The sequence below is a fragment of the Miniopterus natalensis genome, chromosome 16 (genome assembly GCF_054644295.1).
Source record: "Miniopterus natalensis isolate mMinNat1 chromosome 16, mMinNat1.hap1, whole genome shotgun sequence".
NCBI lineage: Eukaryota > Metazoa > Chordata > Mammalia > Chiroptera > Miniopteridae > Miniopterus > Miniopterus natalensis.
The window spans coordinates 14,333,598-14,353,026 of record NC_142096.1 but is presented as its reverse complement, the minus strand read 5'-3'; the positions used below and the strand labels follow the sequence as shown (position 1 = coordinate 14,353,026).

The 19,429-nt window shown below is 43.8% G+C and overlaps 1 protein-coding gene across 1 annotated transcript in view; it reads left to right on the top strand.

The window, feature by feature from the left end:
• Positions 1-19,429, top strand: part of EXT1 (exostosin glycosyltransferase 1) — a 235,994-nt gene that overhangs the window by 189,232 nt on the left and 27,333 nt on the right. The window contains exons 2-3 of the mRNA XM_016207771.2: positions 14,343-14,436; positions 15,938-16,045. Coding sequence (XP_016063257.1) covers positions 14,343-14,436; positions 15,938-16,045 — 202 coding nt within the window. The remainder of the gene's footprint in view (positions 1-14,342; positions 14,437-15,937; positions 16,046-19,429) is intronic.

Sequence of the window (19,429 nt, the reverse complement as noted above, 5' to 3'; positions counted from 1 at the left end):
TTCAGGTTATACTGGGCCCTACATTTCCCCCTGCCCTTCCCTTTCTGCCCACATGCCTGTGGCTCCGACTTTGGCTATGACGACCCAAACACCGTGTCCAGGAATGGCACCAGTTATACTGCGCCTTGCCTTATAATACTTTAACCAGTCCTGCAAAGGCCAACGTGAACTGCTGAAAATTCACACTGTGCAGTGATTGGAGGCGTGCGCACACTCTGTACACGGGCATAAATAAATGACGTAATGCTGACAGTGTGTGTGCCCGGCCAGGCTGCCCTGCGCTCTTAAATCATCTCAGCACACTTAATCTAATGGAACCTGTGAGGACTTCTGCAGCTTCAGAATAAAAATTTGGGGGGGGGGGAGCCCGAGACGTGGCACCAACTAAAGCCCCCGTACGGTTATTTAAGGCAGTGTAAGCACTTCCACAGAAATGGGTCTCAGCTGAAGAAATAGCCACTCTTCTTACAAAATGAAACCTCTTTTTTTTTTTGCCTTAAAATTATTTTTTTTCTTTTATTTTTAGATTTTGGATGAAATTGGGGCTCCAAATCTATTTTCAAGCTGTCGCTTCCTTTCTCTGCTTGTTCATAACTATCCTTTTTTTAAAAAAATATATACGAACCCTTTTTTTATTTGTATTGAATTTATTTGGGTGACATTGGTTAATAAGATTATATAGGTTTCAGGTGTATAATTCTATGATACATCATCTGTATATAGTATTGTGTGTTCACCACCCAAAGTCAAGTCTCCTTCCATCACCATTAATCCGCCCTTTACCCTCTACACCCCCTTTCCCTCTGGCAGTCACTACACTGTGTCTGTGGTTTTTGTTTTGCTTAATCCCTTCACCTTTTTCTCGCAGCCCCCTGCCCCAGCTGTCAGTCTGCTCTCTGTATCTATGAGTCTGTTTCTGTTTTGTTTGTTAGTTTATTTTGTTTGTTAGATCCCACATATAAGGGAGATCATATGGTACTTGTCTTTCTCTGACTGGTGTTCTCTTGCTTCTTGCCCCTGGTGGAGGCATCTCGGGCATGTTACTTGACCTGTCCTGGCTTTGCTTTTCTCATCTGTGGTGGCTTCCAGCTGTTCACTTTTTTTATTTATTTCAGGATTTCTCTCCCTTGTTATGACCAAAAGCACAAGGGTTGTGCCTTAAGCATAAGATAGGAAAGTATTCATTGATCACGTTGAAAAACCTTTACTTTCCACATTCCAGGCCTCTTAGGTTGGGCTCAGAGAGTTACAGTTATTTTCAGGCAATTTTTGTGCTAAGGGTGGGGTGAGTTTCATTTCTGTTTTTCTGTGGACCTTATTGGACCTATGGCCATTTGATCTCAGTAGAGAATACAGTGTCCTGACACATACCAGTTCTTCTCTCCACCCCGGCATATTTGGGAAGCCCACAGGCGGCGTGCTGAGTCTGCCTGAGTCACTGTTACTGAACCAAACTGCCCCAAATGCTCCAGTGGCTGCCTTTTGGCACTTGGCAGGAAAACCCTATTCACGTTACTTTCAAGGTTGTCAGATATCATTATCCCCAAGTATTAAAAATTTCAAAGAAAGGAGGCAGTGTGTTTGATTTATAGAATAATCATCTAGCTTTAGCTCTCACTGGGCTTTGGCAGTGGTTTTGCAAGCACTTGAAAATTAAATCCATTTTTTATGGCACTACAAGGTATTATCTCACAGCAAATGATAATTAAACACCTGTGAAATCAATTAGCCCTTTAAGCATGGAGGGGGGAAGTTTTCCAATTATGTTTTCACACCTCCAGAACTTTTTAAATTCCAAAACCAACACTCATGGGGAGGGATGGGGTCGATCAGCTTTGGGAGGTTAACTTTCCATAAAGATCATCCCTAAATTTCGCTTTGACTTCATCTCGAGTAAAGGCACCTTGTGGTACCAGCTCCCATCCGGAGAGGGTGCAGTCGCCTTTGGACATGAGTCTCAGCAGCTATATATCTGACACACAGCTGAGCTGTCAGTTCCTCTACAAAGAAAGTTACTCACTTTGTGTTTTGATGCCAAGCTTTACTTGACAGTTTATTCAAAAGCCAAGATACCTTAATGGAAACCCAGCAACAAGATGTTCCGTGTGACAGAATTGCTCTCTTGCTCTCTAAGGGCTCTGTAGTCAAGAGTTCTGAGCCATCTGCATTACAAATTCAAACTCTGAAAACAGAGTGAGTGGGTAATAGCTGAAAACTAACAGTGGGAAACCAGAAATCATGGGCGGCCTTTCAGCCCCCACGGGATCATATGTGTTTAACCATTCATTTCGGTAACAAATTAGATCTTCCAGATGCTTCTTTTGGAAGATGACCTGCACGTCTGAAGCATTGGAGGGATTGAGGTATAGGCCACAATAATTTGGGGCTCAAAAAAGAGAAAAAGAAATAATGCCAGGCCTTTGGCATCCTCTACATTATACCTCATTATGTACAAAGACCATTCCAAGAAAATGTTTGCCTTTTCCTTCCTAATATTGATACATGCTTTAGTCTGCATAATGCTCTCCGGTACACTGTCTTGTTAGATCCTCAGTGGACCTCGTTAGGCAGGCAAGGCTACAATGATTTCCCATTTTATAAATAAGCATGGATTCAGAATCCAAGTGCCTTTCTTAAAATCAAACAGTTAGCTACAGAGTCAGGACCAGAAAGTATACTTTCTAGACATTAGTTTGTATAGGTTTCATCCTACCACTCTACATAAAAATCTGTTAAAGATATTCTTTAAAAAAATCTTTTTTTCTGAAGACATTTCTAATGGGATCTTGGCCTTCATAGCAGATGGTATTTGGAGACGCTGACGAATCTTAGGGTTGGCTAGAGAAATAAGGCTGGTATCGCGTAAAACCAAGATGAAAGAGAATATTTCTATATTCTTTTAGAAATTTGTTGTATGAATTATCCTTGTGAGCATGGCCAGCAGCTTGAGCATTGTGATCTCATAGGCAGTCTTCCCTGAGGAATTAAAAGGAGATCTGGCATTCACTCACAAACATTTCTTAAGATTCCCATGGTCCAGGCACAGGTCTAGGAGCTGAGGTCACAGTGGTGAATAAAAACATGGATTGTATATTATATTCCTAGAGAAGGACAGTGAGCCAGTAAAACAATTATATGTGTGAATTCAGACAGTGTTAAATGCTAGGACAGAAATGAAACAGGACAATGATTGGATAGTGGGTCCCGGGAACATGGTCTGGTCTGTGAGGGCATCTCTGGGGAGCTACTCTTTGTCTGACTGTTGATCTGCATCCTGAGGTTGATTCTGGAGAAGAATGTTCCAGGCAGAGGGCATAGCAAGTCCAGGTCCAGGAGATGGTAAGAGTGGCGTGTGTTGAGAAACTGAGAGAAGGCCAGTGTAGCCATAGATGGCAAGTGAGGAGGGGGCAGTCAGGGCTGTGGGCACAGTCCAGTTCTCAGGGAGGCCTGCTGGACAGAGGTGTGACTATTATTCTGAGCACACGAGGAGCCATTGGAGGCTTTTCAACCTGGGAGTGAACATTTTAAAGGTATCTGTGGTTGCTCTTTGGAAAATGAATTGAACCTACAAAGATTGAACCTCTTCTGGCCTGAAACTAGTATGAACCAGAGTGTGCTGCTTGTTGCTCGGCTCGTGTGGAGACCCATAGGAGTAGAATTAGGACATAGAGGAAGGAAGGGCATGAGGAGATACTGGCCCCCATGCAGCGGTAAAAACCATTAGGTTTTTGCATCTTTGTTTCCCCAGTGCTCAGTATTTATTTGTCCAGCAAGCAAATATCAGGACATAAAGGCATGTTAAGGGACAACTGGTCTACCTCTCCCCTATCAGATGCTCAGGTTTTTCCTCTGTCCCATAGCTTCTTCCCAAAATGGGGCCACCTAGGAGTTGGCTGGCTCCTTACTGCTTCTCAAGGGGAAGTGTGCTGAGCAAGGCCAGCTGGAGGGAGAGGTGACTCAGAGCTTCACAGACTCCCCGGGGCACTATTGTGCTTCTACCAAAGGAAATGGCAGATTTATGGGCCTTTCCAGTCTCCAGTGACCAAACCCTCATGGGAGGCTGATCTGGTAAACAAGCAATAGGTCGTTAACCATAACACAAATTTTTTATGTCCCATGGACACACATATACACTGTACATTTACACATTCACATGCCCAGATGGGAAAGACTAGACTGTCCATAGACTGCTAGCTTCACGCAGCTTTCATATTATGTCGGTGTCCTATCTTTTTTTTCTTTCTTTTTTGAGATTGCACCAGCTCCATCTACGCAGAATTCTAAGATCTCATTTGCTTGTTCAGCACAAAAGGCCCAGGACTGAGCTGGCTCTGACTGTCAAAGTCAGAAGGTGGGTCCTAGGAACAGCAAAAACCGAAGAGGAGACAGGGAAGTGAGGTTAACTGAACCAGCCATCATTTCATTAACTGTAATTGGATTCTCAGGGTATTTTATAATCACATGAGTGCAAAGACCAGACGAAGAATGCCCGGCATGTCAGATCCGCCACTGGCCAGCCTCTGCCTAGTGCCTCCTCGGGTGAGGGGAGCAGTCAGCAGGAATTCCAAACATTCTCCTAATCCCAGGGCTGATGAGGCTGGCTGTGCAGGCAAGAATGTCTTGGCTCAGGAAAGCAAGTGATCAGAACATTGGGTGGGCCCAATTTCCTTTGGGGGTGGGGAATCATTGCCTTTGGACCAATGCATTGTTTATCATTACAGAAACCGGAAGCGGTTTTGGTTTTTTCTCTCCATCTCAGTCATGGAGGAAGCCCAAGAGAAGGTTCGGTTTGAATAGCCCTGTGCATACATTCAACTTGATTTGCAATTATAGGCAGACCTCATTTTATTGCTCTTTACTTATTGCACGTCACAGATGTTGCCTTTTTCACAAATTAAATTCTAGACCCTCCACCAGCCAAAGGATCACGACTCTCTTTATTGCTATACTTGTTTAAGTGCAGTGGTCTGAAACTGAACCGCAGTATCTCCGAGGTATGCCTGTAATGCTACTTATCAGGGCTGGTGAAACAAATTTCCCACTCATCAGTGAGCAGAGAGAAGCTGAGATCTTTAACAGCCTGCCAGGCCTTTAGAAATAAAGACAGAGACGAAGGGATAGAAGATGTACAAAAGGAAGACCCCTTCCCACCCCAAAGACACTATTTTCCTTTCCCTAAACTGGGCTTAGCCTAACTATAGGCAGGAAACTCATCCTAGGAAGACTCTGCAGAGTCAAGAGCTGGGCATTTTGTTATTCGCTGAACAGATTGTTGTAATGAAGGGCTTGCCTCTCTTCTGCGGGTCCCACTTGCTTTCATGTCTAAATGCAAACCAGTGGGCACTGAGCACTTTGCATCCATTTAATAACTGTATTTTGAATGGCTGCTATAGGCCAGACCTGGGGTAGGCGCTGGTTCAACAGCAAGTAGTTGTCTCCTGGAGTCAGTGGAAGGGAATCAAGAAAACAGCAACTTGATAGAAAGCGAGCAATGGACAGGTCAGCCCGGGCTGCTGTGTGAGCATAAGAGGGTGTCTGGCCAAGATGTGGGGATCAGAGAAGGCGTCCTCTGGAAGTGGAAGTGCAGCAGAGGAAGGAAAGGTGGGGGTGCTCCTGGGACTCGGCCTGTCCCTGAGGAGGAGTGGCCGTCCTAGAATAGACGCTCGGCTGCTGGCCCTGCGCTGGGCATTCCAGCTTCAGTCTGCACTTCCTGGCCCTGTTCCACTTGGCCAGTCTTTGTGGCTCAGAGCCTGGTGAAAGGTTAATGGTAAGATAATGACCTCGGGCTTCCCAGTTGCCCTTGGGCCTGTCACGGACACTTAGCTCTGCAGCCAGGGCCTTTGTGTGCCTCTTTTGGACCCATTTACACACACGAGGTCATTGTTGCGCCTGGCTCTTTTCTTGTCACTCCTTTCTCTTCCCCCCTGTACCCAAGTAACCCTTGATTTAGCATTTTCAGAAACGCTTTATTTCTAGCCGAAGAATGTAGACCCACATGTCCTGGAATTGCATTTATTTCAGGGCAGTTTGAAATTTGGGATTGCTGAGTGCAAAAGTTGGTGCCCCTTGGGTGGTGGGCACACTTAAAAACTATATAATTTTATTAACCAATGTCACCCCAGTACATTTAATTTTTTTTAAAAAGCTGGTACTCTAAAACTTCACCTCAGCAGGCCCCCCAAAATTAACGTCCCCTGGCACAAAACCTGCTGTTTCACCTTTGCTGGCACCGTGTTCCTCCTTCCTGCTGGGCAGCTCTGAGAGGCAACAGAGCATATTGTGGATCCCAGCCTCCTGAGACAGGCCCACAGCACCCTTGCTGCTCTACTTCATCATCTGTAAAATGGGACTGTTTCACGTGTGGTTGTGGAGCTAAAGTGCAATAACGGGCACAGATGGTGGAGCACCTGCCCTCCTAGACAGTTAATCAGTGGAGAAATTATTATTATTGTTTTCATTAATGCCTGTCCTTTTTTTTAACTTGCTTTTACATATTAGCTGTTGAGCTGTTAGTTAATGTGTGGAAAGCGAGATGGTTTTCCCCTTTTGGAGCACGAGGAGCACCTGGTACATGTATCTATTTATATATGCAGGTGGCGGTGATCCGCTGGTCCGAGTTTAAAGTTCTGAGCTGTGAGTAGGTGTTTAGGGTAGAGATGGGGCCAGGGAGTTTGACATGCTATGAGATTATTTCCAGTGCGTTCAGATGGGACGTTCGATTCTATTTTCCTGTCTTTCTTCTTCCCTGGGACAGACAGGTATAATCATATCTACCTCCTGGTGTGGCCATGAGGTTTAAATGAGATAGTGTGTGTGTGTGTGTGTGTGCACGTGCGCAAAGTCAGTGCCTTCCATGGGGCCTCACGTCCCAGCCAGAGTCCACAAAGTGTTACCTCTCTCCCTTCACTATATTACAATGGATTTTCAATGGACATAAAAAGGAGACTGTCTTGTGTGGAAAGCCAAGTGTGACAGGGTGAATAGAAACACCTGTCTCTGATTGTCACTGAGCATTGCTCTCTGCAGTGGACACCCTGGGATGGGCAGCCTCATTCTGAGGAGTATCACAAGGAAATAACTTCCTAATTCTTCACATGACTGGGTGCGTGGAGGTTCTGGCAGCAGGCAGTGCTCAAAGGCAAAGTCACCTGTGTGAGGAATCACACCACCTCCAAAGAGTGAGCGCCCTCCCACTGGGGGCACTGCGTGTCCCTGAGACTGTGGCCAGCCTGGTCAGCCATGCCCCGCACCACATGTTAGTATAGCTCCTCCGCGTTTGCCCAGCACCTGAACACGTAATAGCCTATTTGTGTGCAGAAAGACTGTGTGTGTAGATGGCGTGAAGAAACTGAGGCTCCCTGGGTCTGGTGGATTCTCAAAGACCACAAGGGCCTACACTTTTCCATATGTAGCTTACAAGGCAACAAATAGAGAGTAGAGTTGCTAGCTAGATCCATTTTTCTAGCTAAAATATCGGTTCCCGCTCATTGGTTTCTTAGTTCAAAGCTGAGCCTTGAGCCAATTTCATATTATTACATGTAATGGACTTTTGAGTTTTCTGAAAAATAATTGAAATTTTAAGTGTTAAATCTCTAAAGGCCAAGAAAGAGTTTAAGGTAGCACGGTTAGCAAATAACAGGGCATCTTCTTGGACTGACCTCCTGGCATGCATGGGCCAGAGGTTGAGTAGGTGCGAGGGTCCTTTTAAGTTTGTTGCTTATGCTTGGAACTAGGTGAACTGCATAGGACATCACTCCATAGGAAATGTTCTTTTCAGACACTGCATTTGTGTGGGCTGACCGAGGGAGCAGCGTGATGTAGTAGAAAGCAAAGACCCTTCAGAATCCAAGAGCCTGGGGTTGGAGTCCTCCGGCTTCATGGCTGTCACCTACCTTGGCAAGGTCATTGGGCTCTGAACTTAGTGCTTGCCTGTGAAGTTGGGTCATATCAAGTCCTGAGGATTCCCACTGGCAGCGTGTCGTTCTTCCGTGGAGGCCCTCTGTGACTCGTGAGCACCCACACAGGATGGAGCCCGAACTCCAGGAGATACCGCACAGTCCCCCCAGCGGCCTACCGCCAGTCTCCGCAGCCTCGCCTCCCTCTCCTCCCTGCCTCACCCACCCCAGACTAGGTGGCTTCTCTCACCTTGGTGCCCGTGTTCCTGCCTCGCCATCTGTACCCTCAGAAATGCCCATCACCTCTGTTAGCCTGTTCCAGGCTGATTCTTGCTTCTCCTCTGATACTAAGCTCAGAGTCTCCCTTCCTCCAGGAGAAACCCCTGCTTCTCACGGTGCCCCCCGAAGCCAGGTTGTGGCTGCTCTTTCTCCTCTCTGCATAACCCCCACCTCAAGCCTCCATCGTATCATTTCCCTCGCTTGATATCACATCTGCCTTTTCACTGGCTCCTTGAATGGTACCTGGCACCTGGTAGGTGTCAAACATTTAATTCATGTTTGTTGAGTGAATGAAAAAAAGCACAAAGGGGTGTGATTCAAACCTGGTATAAGCAGAGAAGGTTACGGACTAAAGAGGATGGGAGCTGGAGGGAGCAGATCAGCTGTAGATGTAAAGTTGCTGTATAAATAAATACTTGAGACAAACTCAGAACATCATGAGGAAACTAGAATGTGTGACTACAGAGATGAGAGGATGGATCAACTTGTTTCTTCCTTATGCTCTTTGATTAGCAAAATGCAGCTCACATGCAAATGTGCGTGCTGCAGAGGCATTGTGGGAACCCTGGGAGGACCTGTGGGCACTGTACCCGCAACGTCTTGTCTAAGTAGCTTTGATAATAAGGCAGAATCCTTTCAATTAGAAGCTGCTGTTCTGCTGTGATTCATAGCTTCTGTTTTCAGTTTATTTTAAAGGGCTGCTCCAAATTTCTTCCTGGTTCTGTCTTTGGGAATCTGCCCTTTTATTTTATTATTACTGACTCTAAAAATGTATTTATTCCACTCATCCTGATACAATTGACCACAATAACTTGTGATTGCATGGTGTAATACAGTTTATGCTGTATGGACATTTGAGCTTCACAAATTTGAAGCTCAGAGACTTTAAACAGTTTGCACAGGGTCACACAGAAGGAGGTAGATACAGAACCCAATTCCTCACCCAGGTTTCCTAACTCTATGTTGGCTGTATTTTTCATTATATTCTATTGCCTCCCTTCATCTGTAATGATAATAGCTACCATATATGGATTGCTTATAAGGAGCCTGGGCTTTACATAAAATATATCATTTAATCCTCACAATATTAAGTATTATTCACATTTTGCCAACCGGGAAACTAAGATTTCGGCAGATAACTTTTCCAAGATCACTCAGCTTGAAAACAGCAAAGCTGAAATTGGAACTTAGGTTTGGCTGTCTCTAAAGCTGCCTAACCGCTAAGCTTTTAATTACTAAGCTCTTAACTACCAGGCCAGTGGTTCTCAAAATTTAGGGTGCAGCATAATTACCTGGAGGGCTTGTTAATACACGGAATTCTGGGCCCTTCCCCCAGACTTTCGGATTCAGTAGGCCCAGGTGAGGCTGAGAATTAACAGTTCTAGCAAGCTCCCAGATCGCGATGCTGGTTGGGAAAACACCCTTTGACAACCCCTGCGCCATGCCACACTGCCCACCCCCCTTCCCAGTTGTACTGAATTACAGCCAGCAAAAATGTGTTTCATATGGAGAGGAAGGATTTTAATTATGCTTTCTTACACGGCCCATTTTAAATGGGGTGTATCCCATATATTACCCAACACAACTTTAGGGGAGAAGATTATTATGGCTGTAGGGTGGTACTGGTTTCAGGGTTAAATTCAGGGTCGTGTCATTTTTATTGCATTTTTCTTTGCATCATTTATGAAAACTGTTCTATCTGTGTCATCACCTATACAATGGGTAAGTTAATGCCCAACTGAAAAGGGTAAGAAAATCATTTATTAATGAAAGCTGAAAGTTCTCTGAGGTTAATCGCCTCTCTCATCTACTTAGCTTCTTGCTTAGGATATCTCTTATCTTTAAGAAGTTTATGATTTTGATATGATTTGCATTTCTAAACTTAACTAATATTGGGGAGAATCAGTCCTTTCAAAAAGGATCGCCCCCTCACTTGACTTCGTCTTTCTACCCACCCCCCATCTACTGGCAGCCAGGCAGCCACTCATCTCTCTCTCTTGTCCCTATAATTATGTCATTTCATGAATGCTATGTAAATGGAATAATGCAGTATATATCCTTTTGAGGTTGGCTTTTGTACTTAGCATAATTTCCTTGAGCTGGTTGTGTATACCAGTGGTTCATTTTGTTTTATTGCTGAGTATTCTAGGCTATAGATGTACCACAGTTTGTTGAATCATTTACCCATCGAAGGACATTTGGATGGTTTCCAGTTTGGGGCTATTAAGGATAAAACTGCTGTGAACATTCATGGACAAGTTTCTGCATGAAGATAAGTTTTCATTTCTCTGGGATAAATGCCCAACTCTGCAATTGCTGGGTCATGTGCTAAGCCCATTTTTAGTCTTATAAGAAACTGCCAAACTATTTTCCAATGTGGCGGCACCATGTACCTTCCCACCAGCAATATATCAGGGCTCCAATTGCTCCGCAGCCTCATCAGCACCTGTTCTCATCTGTTCTTTTGATTAGAGCCATCCTGGTGGGTGTAAAAATGGTATCTCACTGTAGTTTGATTTGCATTTCCCTAATGACTAATGATGTTGAGTATCTTTTTCCCATGCTTATTGGCACTTTGTATATTTTCTTTGGAACACTTATCTATTCAAGTCCTTTATCTGTTTTAAAATTGGGTTTCTTTTCATTGTTGAATTGGGAGAGTTCTTTACATATTCTTGATAAATGGCTTTTCTCAGATTTATGATTTGCAAATATTTTCTCCTTTCTGTGGGTTGTCTTTTCACTATCTCGATGGATATTGGGAGAGAAGGGCCCAGTCGTGTTGATTGTACTTGCCTGAGTTTCTCTAAGGCAGACTTGCTAGGGGTTGGTCAGGTCATGGCTCAAATGCCCCAGACACTCAGCTGTTCATACCAAGATCTGGTAAATTCTCTTGAATGAATATTTTTCCATTTGTCATTAGGACAATTTCCAGAAACCTTAAATGAATTTTTTAAAAATAATTTTTCCCAGCTAAATTGGTGTTTTGCTGGGGAGAGTGGCCACAGAGTTCCTTACTGTGTCAATCTGGAAGACTGGTCTTCCGTAGTCTACTTTGTAGAACAAATACCTCCAGATTTTACCTTACGTTCCCATCAGCCTTTCCTAGTTGTTGGGTGATTCTTTGATAGGTTTAGCAGCTAGAGAAGGATCTTTTCCACACAACATTTGCAGGACTGGAACAGTGCCTGGAACATAGTACTTCTTGAAAGAATGACTGATAAGCGAAGGAGTTGAAGCATCTCGTAGGAGGGGGGTGTGGGGCATGTGAGAACATCAAAATGGAGAGGGGCCCGGTCCACAGAAGGCTTGCTCAGGGGGGCACCAAACACGTATGTGGCCCAACTTGGTCCATCTTCTGCCTCCCTTACTCCTTTATTCATAACATAGTAATAATTTACAGGCTCATTGTCACTGGGGCCCAGAAGAGTTTGAGCATGGTTAGAAATCTGAAAATCATTGTAAGCTATACATGTATATGTTCTGTTTGTGTCTTTGTGTGTCATTATGACTACATGTGTTAAACATCCGTTGTGTATGCGTGAGCAGATATCTGTATACATATATGCACACACATATGTGCAATGGTTATGGAAAACTTGGAGCAGTAGGATGTTTGCAAAGAACATTCTTCCTTCTTCCCTGACAATCATAACAAAGAAAAATGGAATGTCAGACAATCTTTAGTCAGCTAGCCCAGCTGGCTCGTTTGGCAGGTGAGAAAACAGGCCCAGAAAGCCCACGTGCTGTGTTCATAGTCTCACATCTACCTAGTGGGTTCCCGATTCCTGCGAGAGTACATCCCACACCTCATGGTACCTCCTAAGTGAAGGAACACAAGCCTCACTCGTGTAAGCTTCATTTGCCACGTCAGCAAATACTTATTCTATTCAACACCCAGGTATAACTGTCATTTGAATTTCTCCGCTAACTTTTCTGCCTTTTCTCTCCCTCCACTCCTTCCCTAAAGTTAAATTCTCCACCTGGCAACTTTGAAACTTGTTACAATCCAGAACATTCATAGGGTTTTACATTTTTAGCAGCCTAATGATGATGATGTAGGACCTTCAGTGCTAGCCCCTCAGGGGTTTCTATTCCTGGCATTTATTAAACTTTGCTGTAGCCTGAAGTATATCTGACCTTTTTATACTAAAAAATTGCAGTTTAAACTTTATGCATATATGTGTGTGTACGTGTGTACATATTTCCCTCTTCTCCATCGATTAGGTAGGGATTCAGGCATTATCAACAGCTGAACTTGAACATACTTGTCAATTTTCCCCCTATATTTTATGATGAAAAAAGAAAGGAAGCCATTACCATCAGAATTTAATATTTTTCAAATTTAGCTAAATTTGAGCCCTCTTGAAACTCTTTTCTATTTTGAAGTCTATTTTGCAGTTTAATTAATGCAGCAAGGGTTTTTATTTTACTCTCAATGGAGATAATCTTAATCCATTCACGGTGACCTTTTCTTGTGCAAATTAGTTCTACACGCTTGTTTAAGCAAATGGCTCTTTGCATGATGTCTCTTCTTAATGACGGGTTTATAATTGAAAATTGGCTTACTCCCATACGCCTAGTTTGTATGAGAATATAAAAATAGATGTGGACTTTAAAAATATAAATTTATATATCAGGATCCCCAAAAGAGGAGGGAAGAATCCAGTGCCTTCAGGCTATGATTAAATTAGACTATTAGAGTCAGAAAATGCTGGTGACATACGCTGCTGTCAAAGTCACACCTGTCTGCGGAGCATTGGAAGCTCTTGAAAAATGAGAGTGATTTCATCTTAGCTCTGCTGCGAATCGGGGCCTGCACAGGACAGTAGCCATCTCGAGTTTCCCAGGTTTTCTTAAATTCATAGTGAACTTGAAATTGTGGTTGGGAATGTGTTTGTGGAAATCACTTTTAAACTGATAACCCTAAACAAAAAGAAATGCTTCTTATCTTTCCTACACTTCACCAGCAGAAAGAGACAGGCGACACTCGTGTTATATTTTGCATTTTTTCAAGTGCAAAAACAGAGTAATGCCATTAAATGGTATCTGTATGGGAGGAACAGTCATACCTTGGTATCCCTCTTGCCCCATTTCTTAGGCTAGCTCTTCTCCTGCAAGTCATGTCCGCCACTCTCATACAGGAGTATTTGGCTAGGGGAGCGATTTTCAACCACAGCACACTGGTGTGCTGCAAAAATATTTAGTCAGGGGCACTGACCTCTTTTCCCTTAGATTGTCAAGTGAAAAATGACAGCGGCCAGCACAACAATAGCCATCAGCATGAATGAATCAAAATATACCTTTTTTTTTTTTTTTTTGGTCAGTTCAGCAAAAAATATAATACATTTTTGGTGTGCCGCAGAATTTTTAGTCATGAGTTTACGTGTGCCGTGAGATGGAAAAGGTTGAAAATCGCTGGTCTAGGGTAAGCGAATGTTCTTGGTTAAATGTAGAAAACTCCAGCTTGAAGGAGAAAACAAATGTTGCTTTGTGCTTGTAATGGAGGTTTCCTGGGTAGGTTTTAATAGCGTGGCTTTGTGGGATGACTAACAAGACCAGCCTTAGTTTGGTGAATGACATGGCATTAAGGAAGAAAATACACAGCGATTTTTTTTTTAAAGCTTATGGGGACAGCCCAGCCAGTGTGGCTCAGCGGTTGAGCGTCTACCTGTGAACCAGGAGATCATGGTTCGATTCCCCGTCAGGGCACATGCCCGGGTTGCGGGCTCCATCCCCAGTCGGGCGCATGCAGGAGGCAGCTGATCAATGACTCTCTCATCATTGATGTTTCTCTCTCTCTCCCTCTCCCTTCCTCTCTCTGAAATCAATAAAAAACATTTTTTTTTTTTTTTTAAAAAAAGCTTATGGGGACCACATTTTATCAGGACACAAAAACCTGATTTTGTAAGCGAAGGCTGAGCAAGCCCACTGTTACTGGGACCATCAGACTTGTCCGTCATGGGCTCTTTGCAAAAGGCCCCAACAGCTTGTCCAATGTGAAGGTTCGCGTTTGTTCTCCGTGCAACAGCCCTGCCCCACGGAGCAGCGGGAGCTGCCCGCCGGTGCGGTTCCAGGTTGCCCCGCGGAGCAGGTGCGCAGCCCGGGGCCTCCGTTCATCCCTCCTTCCCGGCCTTCGCTGGCTGATTGCTCCCCCTGTCCTTCTAGGTATGACTATCGGGAGATGCTGCACAATGCCACTTTCTGTCTGGTTCCTCGTGGCCGCAGGCTTGGATCCTTCAGGTTCCTGGAGGCTCTGCAGGTAAGAGACCCTGACACGTCCCCAGAATCGGGCTGAGGGACGAAGGCTGACTGGGCGGGTTGAACCTTAGCACTTCTCCTGGGATCTAAACAGAATGTGTGATTTGCCTTCAACATCTGAAATCTGTTTTCCTGAGAAAATCTGCAAGATTTTTCTTATGTGGGGGGCAGGAGGAGGAATTACGCCCCTCCTTTGGACATGAGACATGAGAAGATTAAACTGCCTCACCACTGGGGTGGATGGGTTCTTCAGGGACATGACTGCAGACAGGACAGCTCTGACTGCCACCAGGCATCCTAGCTGGGCTCCTCGCAGAGACCCTGCTCTTCTGGAAGCCAGTCTCAAGAGCAATGGAAATGACTTATTAATCATAGTTCCAAAAAGCAAATTGCCTGTTCATCCCCCCTTTCAGTCGTCGCTCGGACCCTCTAGATTGTGAGAGCAGTGCCCGCATTTCCAAGCTCAGCCATTCCGAGGTCCCTGGCTGCAGCTCCAGACCTGTAACCTCAGTCTGCGGAAACCTCACTCGTGTTGAGGCTGCTGTCCACGTTTCCTACCTGGAAGCTGCAGCCGGCCTTCCTTGACCTGGAGAAAGCATGCTCTCAGCCCCCTCCTCCACTCCTTGTCCCCTGGCTGCCGTGGTCTAGTCCCCTCTGCGCCCCGCCCCTTGCCCGAATCTGTGCTTTTGTCACAGTGCTCCCTAACTCCCACCATCCTGCCTTGTCCTCAGACAGCAGAGCTTCCTCCTCTGAGCGTCTTTTCCAGCGCACTGCGTGTTCTGTGAGGCTCAGGGTCACCAATGTTCTTGTACCCGCTCGGGATGTGGGTGGAGCACATTGAGCCCTGATTTGGATTGTGAGTTATTTGGAACCAGAATTTCGCCATTAGCCCGGTGTATTTTGGCTGTTAAGTCACTGTGCAGGTAGTAAATTGGTACAAGGGTGGTTTGGATCCCTCCACACTGAAGGGAACAAAGTTCTGGCTCAGATGTTTGTGAACAAGGGAAAGGTGAACACTCTGTAATAGTTACGTCCACAAAATGCTTTGTCAGGAAGCCGAGCCCCATTCTACTCTGTTACTCATGACATTTGGGGAAACCACTTGCAAGCCGACTGTGGCAGCTACACTGACGGCACCGTTTATAGTCAAGGTGGGTTTTATGCTGAGATTTTGTTGCTGTAAGATTTTGGTGCATCAGTATAACTTCTCCAATGAGGCCGGTTGTCTCCAAGGAAGTAAGGTCAGCCAGACCATGTACACGGATAGAAATGGGGTTTTAGCACTCTAGGGCAAGATATGCAAATATTAAAACCTTGGCTGGATACATAAGACCTACATGTGACTTGATAACTCACGAAAGCTTACTTTCTTCGGGCCTCAGCAGTCCAGGATTCATGCAACGAAAATGTCAGTGATTGAATTTGTACTGATTTCACCCCGTGATTGGAACGGTTCCTGCTGTCGCTTTCCTCACACTCATGAAGTCCCCTTCTTTGCACAGGCTGCCTGTGTCCCTGTGATGCTCAGCAATGGATGGGAGTTGCCATTCTCTGAAGTGATTAATTGGAACCAAGCTGCCGTCATAGGCGATGAAAGATTGTTATTACAGGTAAGGAAGGGGCTGTGGCCTTCAACAGATCAGTGGATTATTGCTGCCCCCATCCAAATGTTCAGAGAAGATGAATCTAAAAGGTCAGCTCTATAAAAGAAGTTTTATCAGGAGAAAATGGCCTGTGTCGTGGAGACTGTGAAGTCATTTAATATGGCATTGTGCACTTTCCAACACAGAATCTGCCCAGGTCCAGGGAATATATTAGAAAAAGAACAAGTTACAGGTAACGGATGAGCTCTGATAGTGAGTAGAGGTGTATATCTACTCCCTTCAATATCCAGAATTTTTAGAAATGATATGAGAGGTCTTGTACTATCCTACTGCTTCGTGTGCCTTTCCTCTGTTTTAGTATTTGCCTTCAGTTTACTTTTCAGAAAGAGAGAGGTCTCTAGTGTTGATTTTTATAATTAGTGTTATCATTGCTCAAATGATCCACTCTGTGTACCTGAGTGAGTGCTGTCTTTAAGATAGCTAGTTGAAAGAGCAGCTATTACTAAAAGTGTTTTTTGAAATGTATCTTTGGCTATTTAGATTTTTCAAATTTAATTTTATTGTGGTAAGAACATATAATGTGAAACCTCTCTTAACAAATTTTGACGTGTATAACGCATTACTGTTGACTATAGGAACAGTGTTGTACAGCAGGTCTCTAGTTAAGCAGCTTCTTCTCCTGCTCAACTGAAACTTTATACCCACAAATTAATAACTCCCCGTTTCCTTCCCCCCAGCCCCTGGCAGCCATCAGGCTACTCTTTAACTTGATGAATTTGACTCTTTTAGATATTTCATAGAAGTAGAATCATGTAGTGTTTGTCTTTCTGTGACTGGTTTATTTTACTTAGCATAACATCCTATGTTGTTCTGTATTGCCAGATTAAGATTTAATATTGTTAAACCATCCATATTACCCAGAGCAATCTACAGATTTAATGCAATCCCTATCAAAATCTCAATGGCATCTTTTATAGAAATAGAAAAGCAATTCTAAAATTCATATGGAACCACAAAAGACCCCAGAGAGCCTAATCAATCTTGAGAAAGAGAACAAAACTGGAGACATCATACTTCTTGATTTCAAAATATATTACAAAGCCACAGGCATCAAAACAGTATGGTACTGGCATAAAGACAGACATACACACCAATGGAACAGAATACAGAGCCCAGAAATAAATCCACATAAATACGGTGAACTAATCTTTTGGGACAAGGGTATCTAATAAAAGTTTGAATTTCTCAAGAGCTACCTGGAAGGGAGATACAATATTCACAGAGAAAATCCGAGGACAGCAATAGTTGGTCATTAAGGATTTATCTATAGCCCCTTTGGGCAATAATATTTACATTCTACATGAATTGCCATGCTCCTTTTTCTAAAATTACAGAATATTTTAATGCTTTTGTTTTGTAGCATTCTGTACTTTATCTTGAACCACCACAGATATGCGTAGAATGATTTTTTTTTCAAATGTCCTTGCATTTTTGATATCAGAAAATTGAGTTTCTAACTCTGTCATTGATCCTACTTCGGTGCTGCTAGTCAGTCTGCTAGCTGGCTGGTGAAGTGAGGCAGTACTCTCCCTAAAGCAGTAGGTGAAATATCAGTGAGAGGGCTGTGGATCAGGCAAGCCAAGCTAAACCCAGCTCCCAGAGTATTCCTTCTGCCTGGTCCTCTGGGCCTCCAAAACAAAAGAGGCATTCACGGTCCAGCAGTGAGCGTCCTTCCCACACAGTGACAACGTGTATCTAAAACACTTACTCATTAAAGGCCAACCCAAAATGATAAACATAGCTGTTTTTCATGTTGCCTTATTTCTTTTATGATTTTGAAAAATAATGCACATTTATTTAAGGAAATTTGGAAAATGAATGGAATAAAAATATGAGCCATAATTTCTCCATTTATGTGCCAATGTTCCATGAATTTGATGTGAATACGTTGGGAGTTTGTCTTTGATGTGGAGACCATTGTGGGACACTTAGTTGTGCTTGTCCATTTTCTACCATCTCACCAAAGTTGGTGCATATTTCACCTTCTGAAGCACCTTTTTGGCTTGACCCTGGAGATTGTGTTTTCTATTCCACACCCACACAAGCTTGCTGATATTTTCCCCTCTCATATGTGTCTGTCTGCGCACAGCTGCCTCCATATTGAACAGTGACTACACTGTCATTGACAGTGGTTTTAAAGAGCTGGCAATGGGCCCAAATGTCTGCTCCGGGAAATGTTTTTGTTATGTTACAATTTTTCATTTCTGTTTTAGAACAGCTTGGATGTTTTTATTTGCATATGTTCTCGTCATCCTGTCACCAAGAGAGCTCAGTGTGTCTTTTCTATATCTATTTCGGTAGATCCCGTGTGTTTTGTTACCATACATGACCTTTTATTAAGACTTTGAGTTCTGCAGCTTCCAGAAAAATCTGGCCAAATTGGAATTAATTTATAACTTTTCCATACCTGCCTCTCCGGACAAGCAGATTAATAGCCAATAGCCAAATGCCATTAAAACTTAGAGCTTGGTCTTTTCAATCAATTGGAATTATCTTCCAGAACACGTTGTAGGGTGTGGTCAGACACTTGTATTGTGCACACAAACAAGTAGAATATATTTCGCTGGATGTAGGAACATCAAGATGTGGCTTATATAAGAGGGGAGTGTATTGGTAGGTTAATCTGTGATATTCCCTTTCTCCTCTCATAACCACAGTCTATCCTGCTTTCTGGAGACCACATAGGAATAGTTCTCAGCATTTTTCTAATGGGCTGGCTCCTCATGACCATGATGAAACAGTGAAGTCAGTCTATATGACTCTTAAAAATACCCATGACATTTAAAAGAGAGCATGATTATGAAAATTGAGCAGGATAATTTTTTTTCAGGTCTTTCTTTGGCAATCTAGGTAATTTCTCAGTGAGTAAATAAAATAAATTTGCTTTGACTTGCCAGGGATTCATGATATGAATGTTTTTTCTCCCTTCTCCAAGGGTATGTGACTTCCATTTCACCTGGAACTCTGGGTTCAGGCTAATGCTTGCCTGTGGGTTTCTCCTTTACCTGGCACCTCCATGCTTCTTTAGTGTTGGGAATCCACAGACACACTTTGGGGCACAGATTTGCTCCCCTCTTTTGGATGTGGCCCAGACAGCTCATCCTTCTGTTCTTATTATAAAGCAGTTTTACGGCTCCTCTTAAAAGCGATGCTACCACCTTCCCCTCCAGTGGAAATTCAGATGTAGTCTTAGTCACAATGTCACGGGTAACCTGTTAACGCAGCAAACAGAGCATTCCCGCTTCAGCCCAGGCCCCCATGTCTGTCTGATTAGTCACGCATTAGGGAAGCAAGCATGCAGAAAGAGGTGAGCACAGAAGGGCACTTCCT